At 40.9% G+C, this 22,218-nt stretch overlaps 1 protein-coding gene across 4 annotated transcripts in view; it reads right to left on the reverse strand.

Annotated features, from left to right (window-relative positions):
• TLR5 (toll like receptor 5) overlaps positions 1-22,218 on the reverse strand; it is a 54,049-nt gene that overhangs the window by 15,105 nt on the left and 16,726 nt on the right. For 2 of the 4 annotated variants that reach the window (XM_026682312.2, XM_087964410.1), the window contains one exon: positions 4,680-10,395. In XM_026682312.2, the coding sequence (XP_026538097.2) occupies positions 7,795-10,377 (2,583 nt within the window). In that variant the 5' untranslated portion in view covers positions 10,378-10,395 and the 3' untranslated portion in view covers positions 4,680-7,794. Of the gene's footprint in view, positions 1-4,679; positions 10,396-15,572; positions 16,036-22,218 lie in introns of those variants that run through there. The other 2 variants (XM_087964397.1, XR_015749387.1) reach the window with 2 other exon arrangements.

Below are 22,218 nucleotides of genomic sequence, written 5' to 3' on the forward strand. Positions count from 1 at the left end.
TCGCCACAGCTTCCCGAAGCGCCTGTTTCACCCCACCCTTGCCCGCCCACCCGCTGCGGTTCAATCCACAGTGCTCCGTTCTGCCTGCCTGCCTGCCTGCCTTCTTCGCTTCGGAGCAGCTTGACTGATAAAAAGAAGCGAATAGTTATTATTCTCAGCCAAGCTGCTCCCAAACAACCAGACAGGCAGGCAGGCAGAACGGAGCACTGTGGATTGAACCGCGAGCGAACGGGCGGGGGGGGTGAAACGGGCGCTCGGGGAAGCTGCGGTGACAGGAAAAGCCACCCCCAGCTTCTTTGAAGCAGTTTCTTCCTGTGCTGGTGGAGGAGCAACAGAGCGACTGAGAGAGCTGAGCCAGAGAGCAGGACAGGCTTGGTTGCTTCCTCCCTCCCCTTCTTTCATTTGTGTCCTTGATCCCCGATCCCAGCAGCATTCACCGGGCGAAGAAAGCCGCCATTTTTTTTTCTTTGCGGCCCGGTAAAGAGTGCTCCACGGCCCGGTACCGGTCCGCGGCCCGGTGGTTGGGGACCCCTGTGTTAAGTGACTCAATTTTGCTGGAATAAAAGTCCCTAGATTTCCATCTTACGGAAAGGCAGAACGCTTGGTTTTTCTTTCTCTGCACTTTTTTGGGAGGATAGGAAGTTGCTGGGGTATGTATGAGGTTTTGTACCTGGTGTCAAGGGCTGCAGCTAATGATTCTTGCATCTCTAGGAACACTACAGTCTTGGTAGGAAAGGAATAAGATATACTTAAAGAAGCCACATTGCTTGTTTGTGTGTATCTAATTTTCAGTGTATCTAATTTTATTTATTTTTTCCTATTATAAATGGCAGCTTATTCTCAGTAAGTCAGACTTTCCTTTATCTATAATGGATTCTTCCTTACTTGTACAGTAACACTATGCATCCTCAAATTAGGTAACATTTTTTAAAAGAGAATTTATCTGAGCTGTTAAGATGTTGTCTTAAGTTACTTCACTAGCTGAATACAGATGAGAATGAATGAGTTAATGCATCAAATGACCAGTGAATCAGAGTTTGGTACTTAAGGTTCTGATTTCTGGAACCTAAATCTGCCTTCCTATCTCGGAGTGAGATTAGGACTCCTCCAGAAGATCTACAGCACACCATCTCTTCCAACTGGCTATGTTGGCTGAGGATACCAAGGACCATGCATTCATGAAATCTGGAGACCTGAAACAGAGGCAGCCAAGGCAATAGCAAGCTTCAGAGTGTTTTCTCCCAACTCAAGTATGGCGAAATACACACCAATTTTGCAGCCAGGAAAGCTTTATTTAAACAGGAAAAAGTTATCCCTTCCTTTCCATCATGATTCATTTTTTGACAATAACATCATTTCCTCTTGCTTCTGGTTTGCAAAGTGTTTTATTAATAGATGTAATAAAACAAACAACTGCTTACCTGGAAGGAAAAATGCATAGCCTCTGCTATGAATAGATGGCTGACCTTTTCTCTGTGCAATAAGTACGCATGAGATGACTAGAGCCCTCTATCCATTTTAAAAAGTCAAAAATATTTTTTATGCATTACTAAACCTTAACCAACACAAGTCCATATATCCTACTGTTCAAAGTGCTACTGATTCCAAAGTAGGTGAAGGGCAAGTAGGAGGTTTGGTGATTTGGAAAATATTCAGCCTCCCCCCCCCCACAATATTTTAAGCCCCAGCTGACCATTGCTATGTTGAAGAGATCCCCATTCTTTGAGCTGCAGTGTACAGTAATCCTGAACTTACAACCATTATTGGGACTGGAATTTTCATCGCTCAGTGATACAGCTGTGAACTGTGAAATCCAGTGGTGAGCTGCAACCGGTTTAACAACCAGTTCAGTGAGCACTCACCTTGCATGCTTCGCTTACCTTCTATGTCAGTGCTGGTGAGTAAAACAGCTGAGGCATGGCAATCCACTGTGCCGCGCTAATCAGCTGAGCTAAAAAGCAGGGAAATATAGTACAGGAAAGGCAGGGCAGGGCCGGGGAGGCGGGGCCAACTGCACACCAGAACTACCGGTTCTCTAGAACCGGTCTGAACCAGTAGCAGCTGATGACATCATGTGACATCATGTGACGTCACCACTGGCGACATCATGTGACCATATTGCTTAGTGATGGCAATCCCAGCATTCCTATTGCCATCCATAACTGAATCATATGCCAATCTAAGCCGTTCTGGGCTTGATCCCTCTTGGCTCCAAACCTCGATTCTTCCAAGATAAGGTACTGTCTTTCCTTCAATTCCTGCCAACTGCCTGTTCCTCCCAGTCTGTTCTTTTGGCCATCCTCCTGCACTCTGCCTTGTAGGGTGGCAAATAGCCCCAGAACCACGCAACTCTGGAGATGCTTACCATGCTGCAGCTCAATGGCTTCTTGGCATGCCATAGTTCTGGGGTGCAAAAGGCCCCTGAACTGCAGCACAGGGAAGCCCTTTGCAGCATGAAGCCCAGTCCCAACTGGACCCGTCAGTGCATCACAAAGCCAAAGTTGTATCCACAGCAACCTAATCCCAGTCCCCCTCACCACCCTGCACGAGTGACCACCCAATTGACCTTTGCCATCTTCTTGCTCACACAAATGAGGTATGCCATGCCTGGCTCTGGGTAAGGAAGCTGCTGGCCATGTGAGGCCATCTTCCCCAAATCTCGTAAGGAAATCACCGTGTGCAACCTGGAGAAGAAAGTGTTGTAGAGCCAGCAGTTGCCTCTCCAAGAATCAATCTTGGGACACCTTGTCAGCAGCAGGAGCAAGAATACGGTCAACTAGGGTAGCAAGACCCATGGAGTGGAGGGGGGCAAAAGGTCATAGACGGAGGAGAGACAGGCAAGTCAGGGGAACTGATGTGCCCCTTTGGTTGTAATTTGGGCTACCAGGTGACCACATTTTGAACACATGACTGTGGAGGTGCTGTATGTGCTATAACTTCAGGAGCCAGTTACAATTCACTCTGTGCCACCATAACTTTGAACAGGTGTTGAACGAATTGTTGTAAGTCGAGTACTATTTGTGCAGTACCAACATACAACTTGCTGTCCCTATTGGTCATTCCTTGCCTGTTGCCTGTTTAATTAAAGTAATCTGACTTCTTTTCAAAGTAGCCTATCCAATTGTCATGCCCCCATCAGAGTCTGAATCCCAGGGGAAAGATGAACAATTGACAGAGAGTGGGAGAATGGCTTCATTGGCTGTGGAGGAAACTGGGAAAGGGCAAAGTCAGGCTGGGAAGAGCAGGGAAGAGGTAGAACAAGGGAGAGGGGGTTCAGAGGAAAACCAAGGCCCTGTTCATCCTAGGGCATGCAGGGAAGAACAGAAGAGAGCAATGGGGATTGCGTGGCTCATGAGGAAGGGCCCTGATTTCCTTTACAAGGCACACCTGGGGATGGAGTTTAAAGGACAGGCAGATGGGAGCGGCGGTTGTCGGGAACAAATGCTGAGTTCACCTAGTGTTGGCTGCTGTTATCTGAGTTCCTGGCATCCTCCCAACTGGTTTGATTTACTGCCGCGTTACTTCACTTTTGGAACTCCTTATCTTGTTCTGCCAGATTTATTACCTTATCTTGCCTTGTTGGATTTATAATTTGAAGTTTTCTGTTTATAACTATTGGACTGAAGTATCTGCAGCCAGAGGCTGTTGCAAGTTCATGGATGAGTTTTTCTCCAGACCGGAGAGTAACTGGGACGTTGGGGGCAAAGTTGGAGCTAATAAAGGAACTCATATTTATTCTCTGGCTGTGTTGCCTTTGTGCCATGCCACCAACTTTATATTCCTTGTGCCTTTTCCTTGAACCAAATTTGAGTAAGGGGAGGTAGGAGTGAACATACAGCTTTGAGACTTGTGCAGCTTAGAATGATTTAGGCCTGTCTCACTCCAGGGCTGGATAATGTTTCAAAGACAGTAGCAGAGAAAAATGTTGCCAGAGCAACTTTGTGTCTTAGCTGAGTGTTAGTAAAGAAAACTCCATTTGAATATGTTTGGCTCAGTGCAATATCCTAAGATCTTGCAGATATTTTACAGTCCTTTCCTATCTGTCATTTTTCAGATTATAATTCTGGACTCAAAACATTTCCAACTGATGATACCACATTAATATTAGTACACTGAATAATTTGCTTCCCTTCATACAGATCTACCAGACGGGTGTATAAAAGATGAGTTCTAGTTTACAAAAGCTGTGGTCACCATACATTTTGGTGCAATCTTTCTATGTTCTTGACTAATATGGGGAATGATAAAAGCACAAAAAAATGGAGATTGCTTATTGAAGTACTTTGAATGGGTACAATTCTTGGTAAAAGTATTCAGTTGTCAAAATCCCATACCGCCATCTAGAGGATAAGGAGTATAAAATCATGTTCCAGTTTCCATATTCAATAAGATTAATATAATTCATTTAAAACACAAAATACTTATTTTCCAAACAGGCTCCACATTGTTTTACTGAACCGATTTGACATGACACGAATATAAATGTGTGTCTTCCATTTCAATGAAAATATTTATCATCACGAAATACTATTAGCAGTCATTTAAAAAGAAGGAATAAGAAATTTTCAATCTTCAATTAAACCTTAGGAGATACTGTATGTGTAGCATAAACATCACTGAAATGCTGAAAAACTTTCCTCTTGTATCTTTGCATTAGCATTTAGAAATAACATCCTTGCTTGTTTTGAATCCTTTAATTATATAAAATAAATATACACCTCATTATATAACATACAGTTAAGGTCATAATATGACAAAGTGAAAATGCAAAATATCCCATAAAATCAGTATTATGAAAACAATATTTTAATCAAAACACTTTACACTTTGGGAAAGTTATTGGAGAGAGAAACTGCCATTTCGCTCCTTTGGATCTTTTGAGATATCCCAATTTGCACACTTAAAAAAAAAAAAAAAACTGGAACAGCAGGAGATTGCCACTCAGAAATTACCATTACCATAGTAGATACTTCAGTACTCCAGATACACTCCTGTTGGTTTAAGATCATAACCCACCCTTCTATTTTCAGGGTCCCCCAACAAGGCATTTGGAGGGAGGCAATCTACTTGTGGGCATTTCTTTTGGTGCCCACCAGATGCCCTACCTCCCAGATTGTTTCTGTTAAAGAAAACTACAGTAGTTTTACAGTGGAAAGCTAGCATGCTGGAAAGCAAAGGGCCAGCTCCCCTCATTCTGTGCTACATACAGCTTGTTCTTCTCCAAGTTAAAAATCCATCAAGGTGAGAAAAAAGGCATTGACTTCTCTATCCTTCCACTACGTGGATGTTCTCCTACCCTGGATAAGACAGAAAGCTCTGTTCTACATGTCTGGCGAAGATGCTGAGTAAACTAGCATTGCTGGAACAAATACTCTCTTTCCATTAACTGGGTTTCCATGTAGGTTGTTTAGGAAAATCACTTCCAATGTGAGAAAGGGAGCAGATAGTTTCTTGATGGAATGAATATTATTTTTCCCTTATCTCCAGCTCTCTCAGATGGACTATTTTATACCTTTCTTCAGCAGTCAATTTAACTTTTGCATTTCAGAGAGAAGAAAAGGGGCACATTACCATATTCCAGCTATTCTTTTCACAGTCCACTTACTGAACTTGTGCTTTCTAATCACCCATAATAAGGCTAGCTGAAATATTTAAGACTTTTTTTGAGATCAAAAAGCATATCAGTGAATCACATACCAATTATACATCTATTGGAAATGCATAATGCCTCCTGATACCAGTTAACTAGTCATGTACTTTGTATTAACAGAGGCCAAGAATGCTGTTTTGCGTTAAACACTCCATATTTAAATTAATTCAGCCACATGTAAAATGATCTGGTATCATTAAAAACATTAGTTTGAACATCACTTGAATGTTAGAAGAATCTGTCATTGTGATCTCCTATATTTAAGTTTTCAACCTCTTTAATATTTTCTTAATGTGGGGGGGGGGGGGAGTTTGGGTAAGTTCTTATAACAAACAAACCGAATTAAATTCTCATGCACACCTGTTCTAAGGTAGTTAATATGAAACAAATTATAGAGGCTCAAAATAGTTTTTTTTAAATAACATGTTTAAATATTTACTAACACTTTAACATGTATAAAATGAAAATAAGAATAATATGCAAGAGGTGAATACTGGGTTTCACTCTTACTAAGGACTAAATTGTTTAGCCACTGAGACAGTTGTACTTAAACCTTTATTATATATTTTCTTTCTATTCCATTCAAAATAAACAATGTTGGAAGGCCCTGCCTCAGAAAATTATATACTATTGAAATACTTCAAACATTTCCCAAATTTGGCTGGAATTATGGTAGGTGCAATCCAACAAATCTGGACAGCTAAAGGAAGTCTGCATCAGAAAATCATGTTGGGATATCTTGTGCACAAAACACACACAGAACACAGGGGAAGAACTGGCAATGATGCAATCCTCCCTGGTGAGTGCTTAATTTCCAGGAATGAATAATTGAGCCAAAGGAAAAAAAAAACCCAACAACCATCTTGATGGAAAGTGACCTGCTCAATCAGATTTCAAAACATTGCTCTTGAGAAGAAATATGCGTGCAAAAACAGCACTGCCTGAAAAAATGAACATTGAAAAAGTTTAGCCATTCCATATTTCAATTATCACTCTCTGCAAGCTTTCAGGATAAGCATGCACCCTCATCTTATACACCTCGCACTCCTGCGACCCTGTTTTTTTTTTTTTTAAGTTGAATATAAACAAACCTCTCCATGAACAGGAAGTCTAAAAGGGATGGTCCCTCAAGACGGGAAAGCATGTGAATATCTTAAACTGAATCTGCAGGCGCTAATTGCTCAATGCACAAAGAAATTCGCATACTGTATGCATTACAAAACGCTGGGGGCGGGGAGGAATGTCTGTATCTTAGCTCCTAATAAAACTAAGCCTCTATTTGAGTGTTTCTCAAGCTTAGCAACTTTAAGATGTGTGGAATTTGCAGAATTCTGGGAGTTGGAGTCCACACTTCTTAAAACTGTCAAGGTACTGAATGTTTGCACAGATCTATTATCTGAACCCACCAAAGCAGAGACTGCAACATCCCCCGCCTACCTACCCTTTTGGGCTGAGCATCCTTAGCAACCTTAGAATAGTCGCATTAAGCTGCACTATTCCTTTATTTCAGCAGATATACATGTGCAAGAGCTTTCCAAAACAGTACAGATGGTCCTCAACTTACAACAGTTCACTTGTGATCATTTGAAGCTACAACAGTACTGAAAAAAGTGATTTATGACCATTTTTCACACTTATGACCGTTGCCGCATCCCCATGGCCATGAGATTTACATTCGGATGCTTGACAACTGACTCACATTTATGACAGCTGTAGTGTCCCGGGGTCACGTGATGCCCTTTTGTGACTTTCTGTCAAGCCAAGTCAGTGTGGAAACCAGAATCACTTAACAAAAGTTAACAACTGCAGTGATTCACTTAACAAATTGGCAAGAAAAGTTATAAAATGGGGCAAAACTCACTTAACAAATTTCCCACATAACAACATAAATGTTGGGGTCAATTGTGACTGTAAATTGAGGACTACCTGTATGGCTTCCACAACTTGGCTTTAATGCTATAATAAGTAAACTGACATTTTACAGTGAAAAAAATAAATTCAAGTTTTGCTAGAAGCATCAATACCAGATCCACCTAGCTCATTGGGCAGAAAGAATGGCTCACTACGATATCAGAATGAACTGATACATTATCTGGAAAGTCAGCCTTCTTATGACATTGCATGGTGGCCAGGAACCACGCCTCTTAGGAAACCCTTACAACCTTCAATTCTAACACAGGGGACTTCTTAATTTTCTTTTCCTTCATTATTTGGTGAGACAGTGTGCTTAAAAACCACTCCAAATCTTGATGGTCTTCTGGCCATCTCAAATACTGCCCCCTTTGCAAAAAGGCCCTGATTGGTTGATATTTCATAAGCTGATATTGAGAAAGAGATCCAGCTACCACCATTATAAGAATATCCTCCAGATCGGAGAAGTACCTGCTCTGGGCAAAATTAAAGGCTTCCACACACCAGCCATCCTTGAGAAACTGTCTTGTGACCACGCAAATTGTTTTCCTGCAGTTCCAGACAGCATCATGAATATTACTGATATGATCCTCCCCAGGCAAGAAGTCTCTGTCTTCAAAGCAGAGCGCAAACCTGTTCTTCTTAGAAAACTGAGAATCTAGATGTGTTATCAAGGAACTTTGGACCCACTCAAAGTCTTTACTGCTATAGCAAAGGTAAGCATCATACTTGTATCCCTGTTGATCCACTTCTGGTGGGAGCTCCTTCATGAGGAATTGTGTGAGTGTTTTATACCAGCGGAAACAAACTCCTCTAAAACGAGTAAAAACAACTACCGCTACTAGAAACACAGTTATGCTAACACAGGTCAAAATGAAGAGTGACAGCTGTAGAGGCTCCATGAGCTTGTGTTCATTGCAGTTCTCTGTATCTAAGACATGGAGAGGAACGTCAGCGAACTCCGGTGGTCCAGAACAAAATATGTCGTTGCGTGAGCCATCTAAAGTAACATTGGTTTGGTTTAGCCACATAATAAAGTTGCTTAATAGGCAATTACAGTAAAATGTGTTATGGGTGATATCCAGCTGGTCTAATGTTGCAAAGAGCTGAGGATCAGGGTAAAATAGCTGATTTGATGACAAATTAAGAAATTTCAGGTTTGTAGGAAAGGCATCTTGAGAAATGGAAGTCAATAGGTTGTTAGACAAGTCTAGTGTCTTGAGTGACATTAGCTCACTAAATATACCCTCTGGGATGAAAGTAAGGTAGTTGTTATTGAGATAGAGAATTTCCAGGTGGGAAAGTGCTTTGAACACATCCAAGCATAAACCTCTCTCCCATATAAGCTTTAGCATGTTGTCTCCAAGGTCCAAGTAAATCAACTGATTGTCTTTTGCTATGTCTTTATATTTGAAGCAATAGGATAAACGATTATTTTTTAAAGCAAGATACTTCGGGCCTGGAAATTGGAGAAGTTCATAAAGATCACCCAGATTTCCCAATCTGTTTCCTTTCAAGTCAAGGAGTGTGGCATTTATAAATTGTACTTTCCAATAAGATGTAGTCTGTATCCGGTTGTCACCTAACATAACATTGATGAGATTTGGGAGAGAATCTATTGTTTTTAAAGCGTTATCCCTGAGATCCACGTGTTGAAGCTTTGGTAAGGATTTGAATGGATCTCTATCAATCACTCCAATGTGATTATGTCTTAGATCTATCTGATTCACATTAGGAAGACCTTCAAAAGTGTACTTAAAGAGCTCACCAAGCAGATTGTTTGATAGGTATAGATGCTGCAGATTCTGAAGACCAAGAAATGCTCCGTTCCAAATTTTATTTATTTTATTATTATTTAGATTCAGCAGCTTCAAATCATGGAAATATTGAAATATTTGTGGTTGAAGAGACAAAATCCAGCCGTTTGATATATCAAGAAGGATGAGGCCACTGTCATTAAGACCTGCAAATGTATTATTATCAGGATCGGGAAGATTATTAAATCCAAATGATGCACCCAAACCATGAAAGGAAATATTCAAACCCAACAATGGGGACCCTCTAATAGCTGCACAGAATCTCTGTGTTAGAGTTGTACCCCAGCCATTACCCCCAACATCCAGTGTTTCTATGCTAACATTTTTTAAAGGATTCCCACAAGTTGCCCAGTTCACATATCTTGTATACAGATTAGTACTACGAAGAATAAAGATTTTGAACCTTGCTTCTTGGAAACTATTAAGATCCCCTTCACAGATAGATGCAATAGGGTTTAATTCCAAGTCTAGAATGTCCAAGGATTTCATGTTATAAAATACACTGTGAGGGCGAACATGAGTGATTTCATTATATTTGAGGTCCAGATATTCCAATGAAATCAAATCTCTGAGGTAATCCTCTTCCAGAATGGATCTATCAAGATTATTTTGATACAGTTGAAGAATACGTACTCTAGACAAGCCCACAAAAGCATCAGGGTCTAACACTATCACTTTGTTGCCACCCAAATCCAATTGTTGTAAGTTTGGCAAGTTCCTAAAAGCATCTTTTCCTATGGTTAAGGGAAAGCGTTTTTGTGTCCCAAGGAATAAAATCTTCAGTTTTTCCCTCAGAGGGAAAGAGGTTGCATTAACTTCTTGGATGAAATTGAAGTTTAGGAATAGAATAACAACATCTTCAGGCACAGGTGGCACCCACGTGAGATTGCAGAAATTGTAGAAAGCTATCGTGTTTTCCACTGAGCAGCTACGACTTGCGAGTATTTCTTGGCACACAAGCACTGTTCCAACAACAAATATCATGTAGTAACAAAACATCGTGCTCTCAATCTGTGCCTAGGGGAAAAGGATGGGGAAAAGAAAAGCATTATCTTTTGCATTGGACTACAGAATCTGAATTAAACATAACAACATAGGTTATATATAGAGATCAAAGCTGATCTAATTTTTTTTTTTAAATGTTATTATGAATTCATAAAAAAGGATGCCATGTTAGAAGTGATCCTGCTTGTTTTCCCTTGCATCTTGTTTACATCCCTTGGTTATACAAAGTATGCTACTTTGGAAAAAGGGAAAATTCTGCATTTTCATTACATCCTAAGAAGAACATTATTAAATGGTGTTTTCCTATTTTCCACAGAAATAAATTATATTGTAGCTACCAGTCACACTTTTCATGTCATTTTTGAGAGGAAGGCAGAGAAAAAAGATCTCAAACCCATGGATGTGCCACTTTTTTGAGCTCAGAGTTTCATTTGTCTACAAAACTACATCTGATTTACTTTCAATATAATGTAATTTGAATTAGATGCAGTAGTTATTCTCCCCACAAGTTTGATAATTTTTCTAGTTCTGATGGACACAAAATTGCACAAAATTGCTGACTTTTCAAAGAGCCTGGAGATCTATTTTCAGGACTTCCAGGAATAACATTTAACTCTGGAAACACAAGTTGTGGACCTGTATTTCATAGTACATTTGTTATTGTTATGTCCAGACTTTCTGAACAAGTAATGCCTAGGAGAAAATGTAACTCCGGGATGTCCTAACTATAAACCACTCTGATTAATTTTCTAAATTCGCAAAAAAGCCACTCATCCAAGATTTATTAAATTGCATTTGGTTTTGGACAATTCACAAATACTTGTACCTATCTAAGCCTTATTTAATTATTTGGTGGATAAACAAGATAAACGGTCTTCCATGCCGACACCACAGCAGGTCACAAAGCTAAACAAGTTTAATAATTTAATAGAACACCACTAAAAAATCTGAGGGCTGAAGAGTAATTTGGGAAGTTATAAAAACATCCTTTAAAAAAGGCAATAGCCCACTTCTATGCTATTGCCAAGAACATTGCCACTAGGAGTTGGATTTTACTTGAGGGAAATGTGGTGTTTTGGTTTTTTTAACTTTTGAGGGCATCTGCTTTTTTGTTGTTTTGTACTTGAATAACAGAATAACAGAGTAGGAAGGGATGAGGTGTTCTAGATGCTGTTCAAACAGTAAACCCTGTACTGTTTCTGACAAATGATTGTCCAGTCTCTTAAAAACCTCCAGTGTTGAAGCAACCACAACTTCTGGCGGCAAGTCGTTCCACTGATTAATTTGGTTCTTCCCTATCAAAACATAATCCTAAGACTCCAGGGAGATTTCTAAATTCCCAAAGCTTTCGCTGCTACCATCAACCCTTTCCTGATTTGGAAATAGTTTTCTTTTCTCCTCTGTTTCTTTCTCTATAAAGATGTCATTTGTTGGAATGTGGAGAAGGCATAACCAGAATCACTTTTTAGATACAACATTTGACAGTGAATCAAATGAATTGTTATATAATTTGAAAACAGAATTATTAATGTGAACACATAAAATTATAACTTATGATAACTTCAGCATCTTCCCCCTGGAATTAACTAGTGACAGTTCTGATAACCCAATCATCACAGAGCCTTTATCATATGTAATAATCATATATCTTGCACCCTCTCAGTCTTTGATACAAATGAAAAGCACTGTGAACTTCCAGCTAATATTTTGGTTGATAGCAAACATCCTATCCAAATCTCTCTCCTTCAGCTCAGCCACACGTTTGCATATACTACGCTTCTTAACTGACTGGCATTTTCTGAGCGCCCTCTTACCCATCTTTATTTCCTTGTGCAAGTTAGACAAAGACTTACACAATTCATGATAACAACGATCTAGTTGAAGCCTCATCCGCAAGATTTACCTCTGTAAGGAAGAGACTTCAGCTCACAATTTCTTAGCAGAGAAGATGAGGGGATAGAGAACTACTGTCTTGAATGCTAGTATGTGAGGTGGAGGACTGTTTCTCATGACCTATATTCCCCTTCTTTGTTCTTAACAAAGCTTTGCCACCAGAAATACAATTCAAGATTCCTGATTCCCACATGGAAGATACATGTGGTTTGAATGCCTTCCTAAAATGCCTTAGATAGATTACAGCACTGAAAATATGAGTTGAGTCTCCCCACCTCCAAAAAAACCCCTCTTATGAAAAGAGGAACATTTATGTTCTGCTCAGCATGCATAACTGACAACTTTGCAGAAGTCCACAACAGATATCCAGCGGTATTGGAATGCTGCTAGCTTAATGTCCCACAGAAGAACAATCTGCAAATGGAGATGAGAGGCACACCATACATAGCCAGTTATTTCTGTTTGTTCAAAGTCGTCCACCTTTGCTTAAGCAACAAGATAGTTAGTACAATGTGCCCTCTTGCTCATAGTGTTGTGTTGTAGTTTGAATCAAAATGACAGAAGAATGACATAGATCTACATTTTATGCAGATCAATGAACTTAAGAATGAAACACAGCAGATTTGAATCAAGGAGTAAGGTATATATATCACATCTATGAATTTTATATATCACATCTATATATATATATATATATATATATATATATATATATATATATATATATATATATATATATATATATATATATATATATATATATATATATGTGTATATATCACATCTATGAATTTTACTTTCTTCCACAAAGAGTTGTTTTTCCAGTTTCAAGTTTTTTCCATCGTAGCGATGAAGAAATTTGCTTCACTAATATACGTCAATTCATAATAAAGCTAATCTCACCAGACTTTTTTATTGAAATCCCCCCCTTTCCCTTTTAGATTTCAAATAGGAATCACCCTTTTAACACATTCATCTGAGAACTTGCAAAGGGGGAAAACATTCAAGGAGAACATGGAGTTGAAAATTGATCAGCAGGGAAAGGCTTCAGTCCTTTCACTCTCTACCCTTCACTCTCTACCCACTATGTTGGTTAAAAACCATAACCCGATAAGCTGATTTTCTAATAAAATAAAAGTGTCATTTGTATGTGGTATGCCTCAGGCTTACATTATAATATTTTTTTCTGGTAAGAAAGTGGTAATGAGAATTATCATTAAAGCTGCTCAAATTTGACAATAAAAAAAGGAGGAACACAGTCTGTTTTCTCTCATATCCAAACATGAGTAAGAAAGTAATTTATGTCTAAAAGCTTATAATTTTAAAAAAAGATGAGGGTGAAAAAAGAAAGGCTTTACATCCCATGTAGAAAGATCCACGGAATGTATATTTTTTCTCATGATTGCATGCCAGGTCACTAATTTATAATAATCAGGACTGAAATTTATGAAATTTGTTAATATTTGTTGTGATGAAGATGGTAAGTCACTTCTTTATATATTTTTTCTTTCTTTTCTGTTTTATTATTTATTATCTATCTATCTATCTATCTATCTATCTATCTATCTATCTATCTATCTATCTATCTATCTATCATATATGATGAGTGGTGGTGGTGCAGTGATTAGAATGCAGTATTGCAGGCTATTTCTGCCGACTGGCAGCTGCCAGCAATTCAGCCATTTGAGTCTCACCAGCTCAAGGTTGACTCAGCCTTCCATCCTTCCCAGGTCAGTAAAATGACCCAGATTGTTAGGGGCCATATGCTGAACATACACTGTAATGTATGTAGAGAGGGCTGTAAAGCACTTTGAAATGGTATATAAGTCTAAGTGCTATTGCAATCTATCATCTCTATTTATTCTATCTATCCATCTATCCATCTGTCCATCTATCTATGTCTATTTGTCTGTCTGTCTGTCTGTCTATCCATCTATCATCTATCTCTCTCTCTCTATCTTCTATATACCATGAGCCACGGTGGTGTAGTGGTTAGAGTCAGGGGTAGGATGCTATCGCTTCGGCCCAGTTCTATAGAATTGGTAGCTCTGAAGAGCAGCAGACACTGAACCAGTTCGCTGCAATGACCTTTTGGTCATCTTTTGGTTTGGCCCACCTGCCCGCCCAGGCTCTTGGCTGTCCTTTATTTCCTGCTTTTTCAACCTCAGCTGCTTTGCGTGGCACAGCTGAGGTTGAAAAAGCAGGAAAGAAGAGGCTTTTCAAACGCTGTGCACCAGTGCGCAGCGCTTGTCAGCTGTCCAGGCGGCACAGCTGATGGTTTTTTTTTGCAAATGCTGTACATGCGCACACAAAACCCACTCTCACTGAACCGGTAGTAACACCGGTTGAATCCCACCCCTGGTTAGAGTGCAGTACTGCAGGCTACTTCTGCCGCAGCCAGCTTGCAATTTGGCAGCCTGCAACCTCACAAAGCTCAAAGTTGACTCAGCCTTCCATCCTTCTGAGGTGGGTAAATGAGGATCTAAATTGTTGGGGGCAATATGCTGACTCTGTAAACTGCTTAGAGAAGGCTGTAAAGCACTATGAAGCGGTATATAAGTCTAAGTGCTATTGCTATTGTTATCTATATGCCATCTTTATTATTTTTATGTATAACTTATGGCAGTGAACATATCCAACATATCTTCCTCTCCTATTTTCCCCACCAGAACAGCTTTTTGAGGTGAGTTGGGCTAAGCAGACTCCCCCTTTCTAGCCTGGTGCCTCAACAAAATTGGTTATTCTTTCATAATTTAAAAATTTGTATTATGTTTTACCACTGTAATAATAATCTTTGATAAAATTGTTATAATTGTTATAAAAAGAAAATGGAAATATATTTTTGAGAAAGAATATTCAAAGTAGGTCAACTATGATAAAAATCACCCTTTTAACATCAAGTAATGCTAGCAAACTCTCTCCGGCTGTCTTAAAGCAGTGGGAGTCAATATCAAGCAAATACTGCCCAGGGAGTTAATATAAAAGTTGCAATATGGAAAAGCAAAGTCAGTCAACAGTTCTTTTTAATCCCTTTCTAAATTGGCAGATGATTCATAAACTGCTTCTGAGTTGCTTCTTGTTCACAGTTGCTTTGATAATCTCAGAGAGGAAGAGGCAGCCATTCAGGAGGACCAACAACTGGGAGTCAAAGGATTGCTTGAGATACTGTCAAGCAGTCAAAAATGTTACCCACACAACAGAGGGAAAATGGCAAATAAAAGAAGATGGACTTGCAGTGGGATTATTGTTATAATGCACCAGAAAAAGGTTGAGACCTTTGACCTAACAGTGCTTACAAGCATAGAATTTCTGCAGGGCTTTTCTTTGAAGCGGTTACCAGTGATGCAGGACTTATAAATTGTGGAGAAAAATATGTTGAGCTTTTTATGCTCTTTGTCAAACCAGCTTTTGATGCTGTATCTTTGATATGATGCCTATCTATTTTATTTTTATTGGTTAAAAAAAACTTCTGCAACCTCAGAATGGCTGTGTTATAATTAGGCCAGGATGTGGTTTCCTGAATGAGACCTGAAATAGAATAGTAATTATTTAGAACAGATTGTTTTTCTGTAGTAGCTTGGTTCATGTGCTTCTTCTCTTGATGAGGTAAACTCAGAGATGGCCTAAGTACAAAGAAAACTAGGTGGAAAGCTTAAAATTTAAATTTAAGGCCAGTAGCACATGATCATTATTTGGATGGGGGGGAAAACATTGTTTATTAGACCAAACTTTGATAATTTTTACCCAAAGCAGAAGGAAAGTCTCCCAAACTGTCAACTGCTCAAGGTTTTGTTTACAATAAATAGTTCCAATGAATTAGCCATTTGTGCCAGTTTAAACCTTGCCAAATTACTTTTAACATTCTTTGAAAGCATGTCCTCGATGATTAAATGGCAGCTTTGATATTTTGTAAAAAAAAAAAGCCTTATAATTAATTCCCTCTCTAGCATTTGAGTTTTCCTCAACAAGACTGTATCATTAGCAAATGGGAAATTAAATGAGCCCATTTAATTTATTTATATTAAATAAAGTGACACCATTTTCCAAAACAATATTGTGATGTCATACACCAGCAGTTATACAGAGTTAAATACATTTGAAGAAGAAAGCATCTATTAGATATAGAACAATGTGTTTTAGGATTCTAGCAAACAGTATTATTTCTGAAGAACTATCAATGTATAGTCCTGAAATTTAATCAGAAAGATCCACCAAAAGCTTAATTAATCCAGAATAAACTTCTCCAAGTAGGAGTTATAGTCCCAATGTAACTGGAGGATATCACAGTGAGGAAAATTGGAAAGCTCATCCTTGCTTCAGTTTAGAGAGATTCAAGAGAGATTCATTAACATACAAGATGTTAATGCCTACTAACTTTATTCATCTATAAATAATTTGGCAATGCAGACAGCCATTCTTCCCATTTCTAGACAGGTAACAGGCTGTCCATCAGAGAACTTGATTGGATTGTGCTATGAATCAAAGTCTTCTGAATTAATGCAGATATTTCAGCCCAAGGGACTCTGGTCCTTGCAAATATTCATCATTTGCCTTATTATGAACAAAGAGATTGGGTTACAACAGCCTCTCTGTCATGCCCCTGGTGGAGACTTACTCTGAGGAAGAGGAGGAACAGCCAACAGGGAGTGGGAGTGTGGCTCCAGAGGTGATGGAGGAGGCTGGGGAAGGGCAGAGGCTGGCTGAGCAATCAGAGGAGGATCCAGGCCCATCCCCTATCCATCCTGGGATCCCTGAGGAGAGGATCAGGGAAAAGCGAGGTCTACTCAGATTACCATGATCTTCCTCATGGCTTGCAGCTGGGAGCTATGTATATAAGTTTGTAACTATGTAGTCAGAATTGCTGGAGTCAAAGTTTAGTTTAAAGTTTTCTTTGAAAGAGTTTTATCTTTGCTGGCATTCTTCCCATGGACTCTCCTCCCTTATCTTTCTGGAATGTATGATAAATTATCTTGGCTTGCTTCGGAACTCACTTCAATGCAGTTTTTTTTTTATTTTCTTTTTGCCTCATTATTTACTTTTGTGACTTTAAACTGTGCCTAATAAAACAGTGAAGTTAAGTTGAAGGCATTACCGGACTTTAATGTATGTTTTGGGTTTTGGGTTATTTTGAGAGACTACGGGTCATCACATTTTGACTCCAGCCACCCCTTCAACTTATTTTTGCTTTTTGTGGGGTGACCATGGATCAGCTCAGAGCAGAGATTGCCCAGTTTAAGCCAGCAAGTGGCTCCTTTGACTGCCCAGGTGGTACAAATGCAAGCTGCCTGGCCACGCTGAAAATGCCCAGTGGCAGTGCCAGATAAATTTGATGGTTCGCTGGCCCAATTTCCAGCATTTTTGGGGCAGTGCCAGCTTTACATGAGCCTTCGGCCTGAGGACTTTCCCACTGACCGGGATAAGGTGGGGGTTTTGATTAGTTTGTTGTCAGGCTCTGCAGCACGTTGGGCAACGCCTCTGTTGACCCAGCCCAACGACGTGTTGGACAATTATGCCGAGTTTTGCCGTCAGTTTCAGGCCATGTTTGAGGACCCTGTTCGAAGCCAAACAGCAAACAGACGTTTGAGAGAGTTGAAGCAGAAGCTTGGCTCACTCATGGATTATATTGCTAATTTTCGGGTGGTTGCGCAGGATGTACAATGGAATGAGGCAGCACTATTAGACCAGTTCCAGGAGGGTTTGTTGTCAGAGCTCCTGGATGAGTTGGCGCGCACTGAATGCCCTTGCACCCTTCAGGAGCTCATGCATCTATGTCTTTGTATCGATGCTAGACTTCAGCAGCGACGGGTGCGATGACAGACAGAGACCGTATCTGTTTCCAGCAAGTGCTTTTGGAGGAACCCATGCAGTTGGGGGCTGGCCGCCCTCGCCTGACTCAAGTAGAAAAGGATAGACGTCGTCATGATGGTCTATACCTCTATTGTGGCAATCGAGGCCATTTTGCAGCCAAGTGTCCTATTAAGACATCCACAGCAGCTACGCCTGTGGTGGCGGGAAATGAGCATCGCTCGACCTATGGGGGTCTGTAGGTCAGGGTGTAAAGTCCTTAGGCCCACCATCTTCACCAACCTTACCATCCTCGCCACCTTTGACATCTCCACCACAATTGTTATTGGTGAAGCATCTTGTGCTGACAGCAAGTGTGTTCGTGCCTGGTGTGGGAGCAGTGGAGATCCAAGATTTGGTCAACTCAGGGGCCACAGCCAATTTCATGGATGCTCATTTTGTCAAGCAGTGGTTCATTCCTCAGCAATAGGTGTCCCCGCCAGTAATGGTAGAGATGATTGATGGTCGGCCCCTACGTTCGGGACCTGTGGTTGCTGCAACCAAACCCCTTTGCATGCGTATTGAGCAGCATGTGGAGGAAACCGTGTTCTACATTACCGCAGTGCCTCATTTTAACTCTCGATAATGCGGTTTGTTTTGGTTTTCTTTTTGCCTCATTATTTACTTTTGTGACTTTAAACTGTGCCTAATAAAACAGTGAAGTTAAGTTGAAGGCATTACCGGACTTTAATGTATGTTTTGGGTTTTGGGTTTTTTGAGAGACTATGGGTCATCACACTCTCAGCTCACAACATTCTGTTGTAGACAACTGCTGTTTGTGGTTCTTCCTTTATCCCCTGTCTGCTTCTTCCTGAGGCAGTGCTTTTTGTTCTTCCTTGGCCGAAACAGGAGTATTACTCAGCAGGTTTGGATATAATCCAGTTCATTTTTTTCAGCCTCCAAATCACTTTACGATCTCCTGACGTTAGCTCTCTCCATCTGGTCGTCGGAGATCATTTGTATTTTCAGGCAGCGCTGTTTCGCGCCCGAAGCGGCCGGCGGCTTCAGCATTGCTCCGAGCCTCCCCCCCATCTGCTTGTTCTACCCCCTGCCATTGTGATTCCGCATTGCCTTTCTCTATATCGGCAATAGTGGCGTGGGCGTTTTTGCTCTCATCCGAGTCGTATTGTTTGAGTTCTCCCCTCAGAACGCCGTCTTGGTGTGGAAAGCAGTAAGAATTCTTTCCACTCCTTCCCCCGCCGTTCCTTTTAGCCACAAGGAGAAGCCATCGGAGGCATTTCCCCACACGGCAGGAGTTTGTTGCTGGGAAGCACGCGCACACCCAAAAAAACGGCCATTGTTTTTGCCTTTACTTTTTAAAAAAAACTGCATGTCCGCGCTATTTGTAATCGAGCTGTGTGAGGTAGTTTTCCTTGCCGATCAGGGTTTTTTCCTTCTGATAACCTAAGGAATTATTACACCTCATTTTCTAATTAGATTCGAGGCCATCCGTGTATTATTGTTGGCTTAACCCTCACAGCCTTACCCAGCGGCACAACAGCGAGCACCCAGGCCTGTGTCTGCCTGTGCAGGGAAGCTGTTGAAGGCCTCTCTTTATTATCTTGGCCTTTCAAGCGTTCTTAATTTGGCTGTTTGGATATTCACTCTATCAAGCTGTTTCTCTATTAATTTAGATATATATATAGATATAGATATTGGTGACTTTCATTCATAATAATAATAATAATAATAATAATAATAATAATAATAATAATAATAATAATAATAATAATAATAATAATAAATAATAAATAATATTCGGTATTAATATCTTAATAAGGAAAGATATTATTACTGTGATACGACTCATATTATATATACATATACCTTAATTGAAAAAAGAAAAACCCAGGGATAAGATATTATCAGGGCAACCGGTCCCTTCTTGGATCAGGCCCCTGGGCGTGCCAACTGCCTCAACAGTATCGCTGTGAATAACGAGCAAACTGCATCTCTTTCCATTCAAAATGGCAGGCGGTAGTAGCTCTCAACCCTCAACATCAAGGGTCAAAGCTAAATCTCAGCACAAATCCAAGCAGACAAAAGGTCATTCTAAAGCTTCAGAAAAGGATGCCAACAGGCGCCATAAAGCATTAGAAAAGCAAATAGATAGGTGTGCAAGGGAGGCACACAGGGCCTCACAGGACCTTCTGCCCCCAAGTCCAGTACCGTCTACCTCTTCCCATCCTTTTCCTCCCCTAGATCTCTCCCTCTCATCCAGACACAGCTTGATTTCCCAGAGTCAACAGCCCAGTTACCTGGAACACAGACAACGCGAAGGGCTCCTTGAAGCTACATTCACTCCGACAGCTGCCAGTCATCGACAGGATGACATTCTTCCAGAGGAAGTTCCAGAGAGAATGAAGGCGTTGATGGAGCTGGCAATCTGCCAGGGAATTGCAGCAGGTCTTCAACATGCAGTTCTGACCAGGGAACACCCGGTAACCACTGACTATGATTCTCAATCTCTAAGGTCGTTGACCAGATCGGAGCAACACTATACCCAGGTACAGTTTCAGGGGGACATGCCCCTCCAGGGGCTGCAGGAGGAGGAGGAGAAGGCAGAAGTGGATCACATTGATCAAATGGAACAGATTGGGTCAGGATCAATACATGACAGTGACCCGGCCCTGTCAGAAGCAGAACCCCTAGAAAGTGGGATGTCTGAGGATGAGGGCCTTGTTCCTGATCAACCGGTATTTTCAGGCTTATTCCGCCCACAACTATTCAGATCACTTTTGTTTAAGGCAAAAAACATTGCACACCTGAACAAGTCGGCCCCTTCTACCACTCCAACTCCTTCAGAAGTGGGACCAGAAGATCTAATTTACAACCAACCGGTAGTCGAGGCAGATGAGATTCCAGTTCCTCACATGTTTTCAGACCTGGTACAGAAACAGTGGGCGTCTGCAGCGGTGTACCCTGCCCCCACGGGATATGACAGGAAATATTTTAATTTGGCCCCTAATTTCTCAAAATTGTTGAATACTTCCGAGGTAGAGGAACCTATAGTGGGATTAGCGTCCTCGTCCTCCATTCCCAGTGAAGCGTTGAAGGCATTAAAGCCGGAGGAAAAACGGGCCGAGCTTGCCCTACGCAGGGCCCATCAGTCTGATGCGTGGGCCATCAGAGTGGCCACGGCCACTTCCTTCTTTACCCATGCTTCTCTCAGGTGGCTCCGTCTCTTACGGGAGTATGTCCCTAATTCCAACATTAGAGCACACCAAGATATTGCAAAACTTATAGCAGCCGCTGAATTCTCAGCTGACGCAACTTATCATGCAGTCAAGTTTTCAGCCAGGGCCATTACCTCACATGTCACAGCATGACGCTTACTATTGGCAAGCGGACATTAAGCACAAATGCAAGCTGGCTTCATCTCCTATTGTGGGAGACAGACTCTTTGGCCCTGCCCTCAACCCGCTGCTAATCGAAACCCAAAACAAAAAGAAAATTCTACCTTCTCTTTTTCGGAAGTCAGGTTCTAGAAACCCTCAGTCCTTTCAGAGGGGATCCTTTCAGCCCTTTTATCAGGGATTCTTCTCACCCAGATACCAGAGACCCCCATCTTTCAGACCAGGGCAGCAGCCGACTTCGGGGATAGGAACAGAAGGGGTGGCCAATCCAAGAGATCCTTTCGAGGAGCAGGAATAGGTCTTTTTGGTGTCCAAGATAACTCCCCGGACCCGGCTCCCATTGGCGGACGCCTTAAATTATTCATGGACCAATGGGACTCCTCAACGTCTGATTCCTGGGTCAGAGACACGATCAGATTTGGTCTTCGCTGGAGTTTCAATCCACTCCCCCAGACTTTTTCATGTCATGCCCTGTTTCCAGAGATCCGGTTAAACGTAATCTTATGGAAACAACTATCCATCATTTACTGGACCTACGAGCCATCCAACCAGTAGCTACCAATCAATGAGGGTGAGGTTTCTATTCACATCTTTTTTTTGTTCCCAAAAGTTCGAGGGTGGGGTGGGGGTGGAGAGCAATATTGGATCTGAAATGTCTCAACCATTTCTTAGTATATCACAAGTTTAAAATGCACACCCTGCAATCTATCTTAGTTTGCATCAGAAAGGGTGACGTACTTAC

This window comes from Notechis scutatus, chromosome 1 (assembly GCF_049901735.1).
Source record: "Notechis scutatus isolate UNSWTSFEM ecotype Mainland chromosome 1, rNotScu1.2, whole genome shotgun sequence".
Classification (NCBI taxonomy): Eukaryota; Metazoa; Chordata; class Lepidosauria; order Squamata; family Elapidae; genus Notechis; species Notechis scutatus.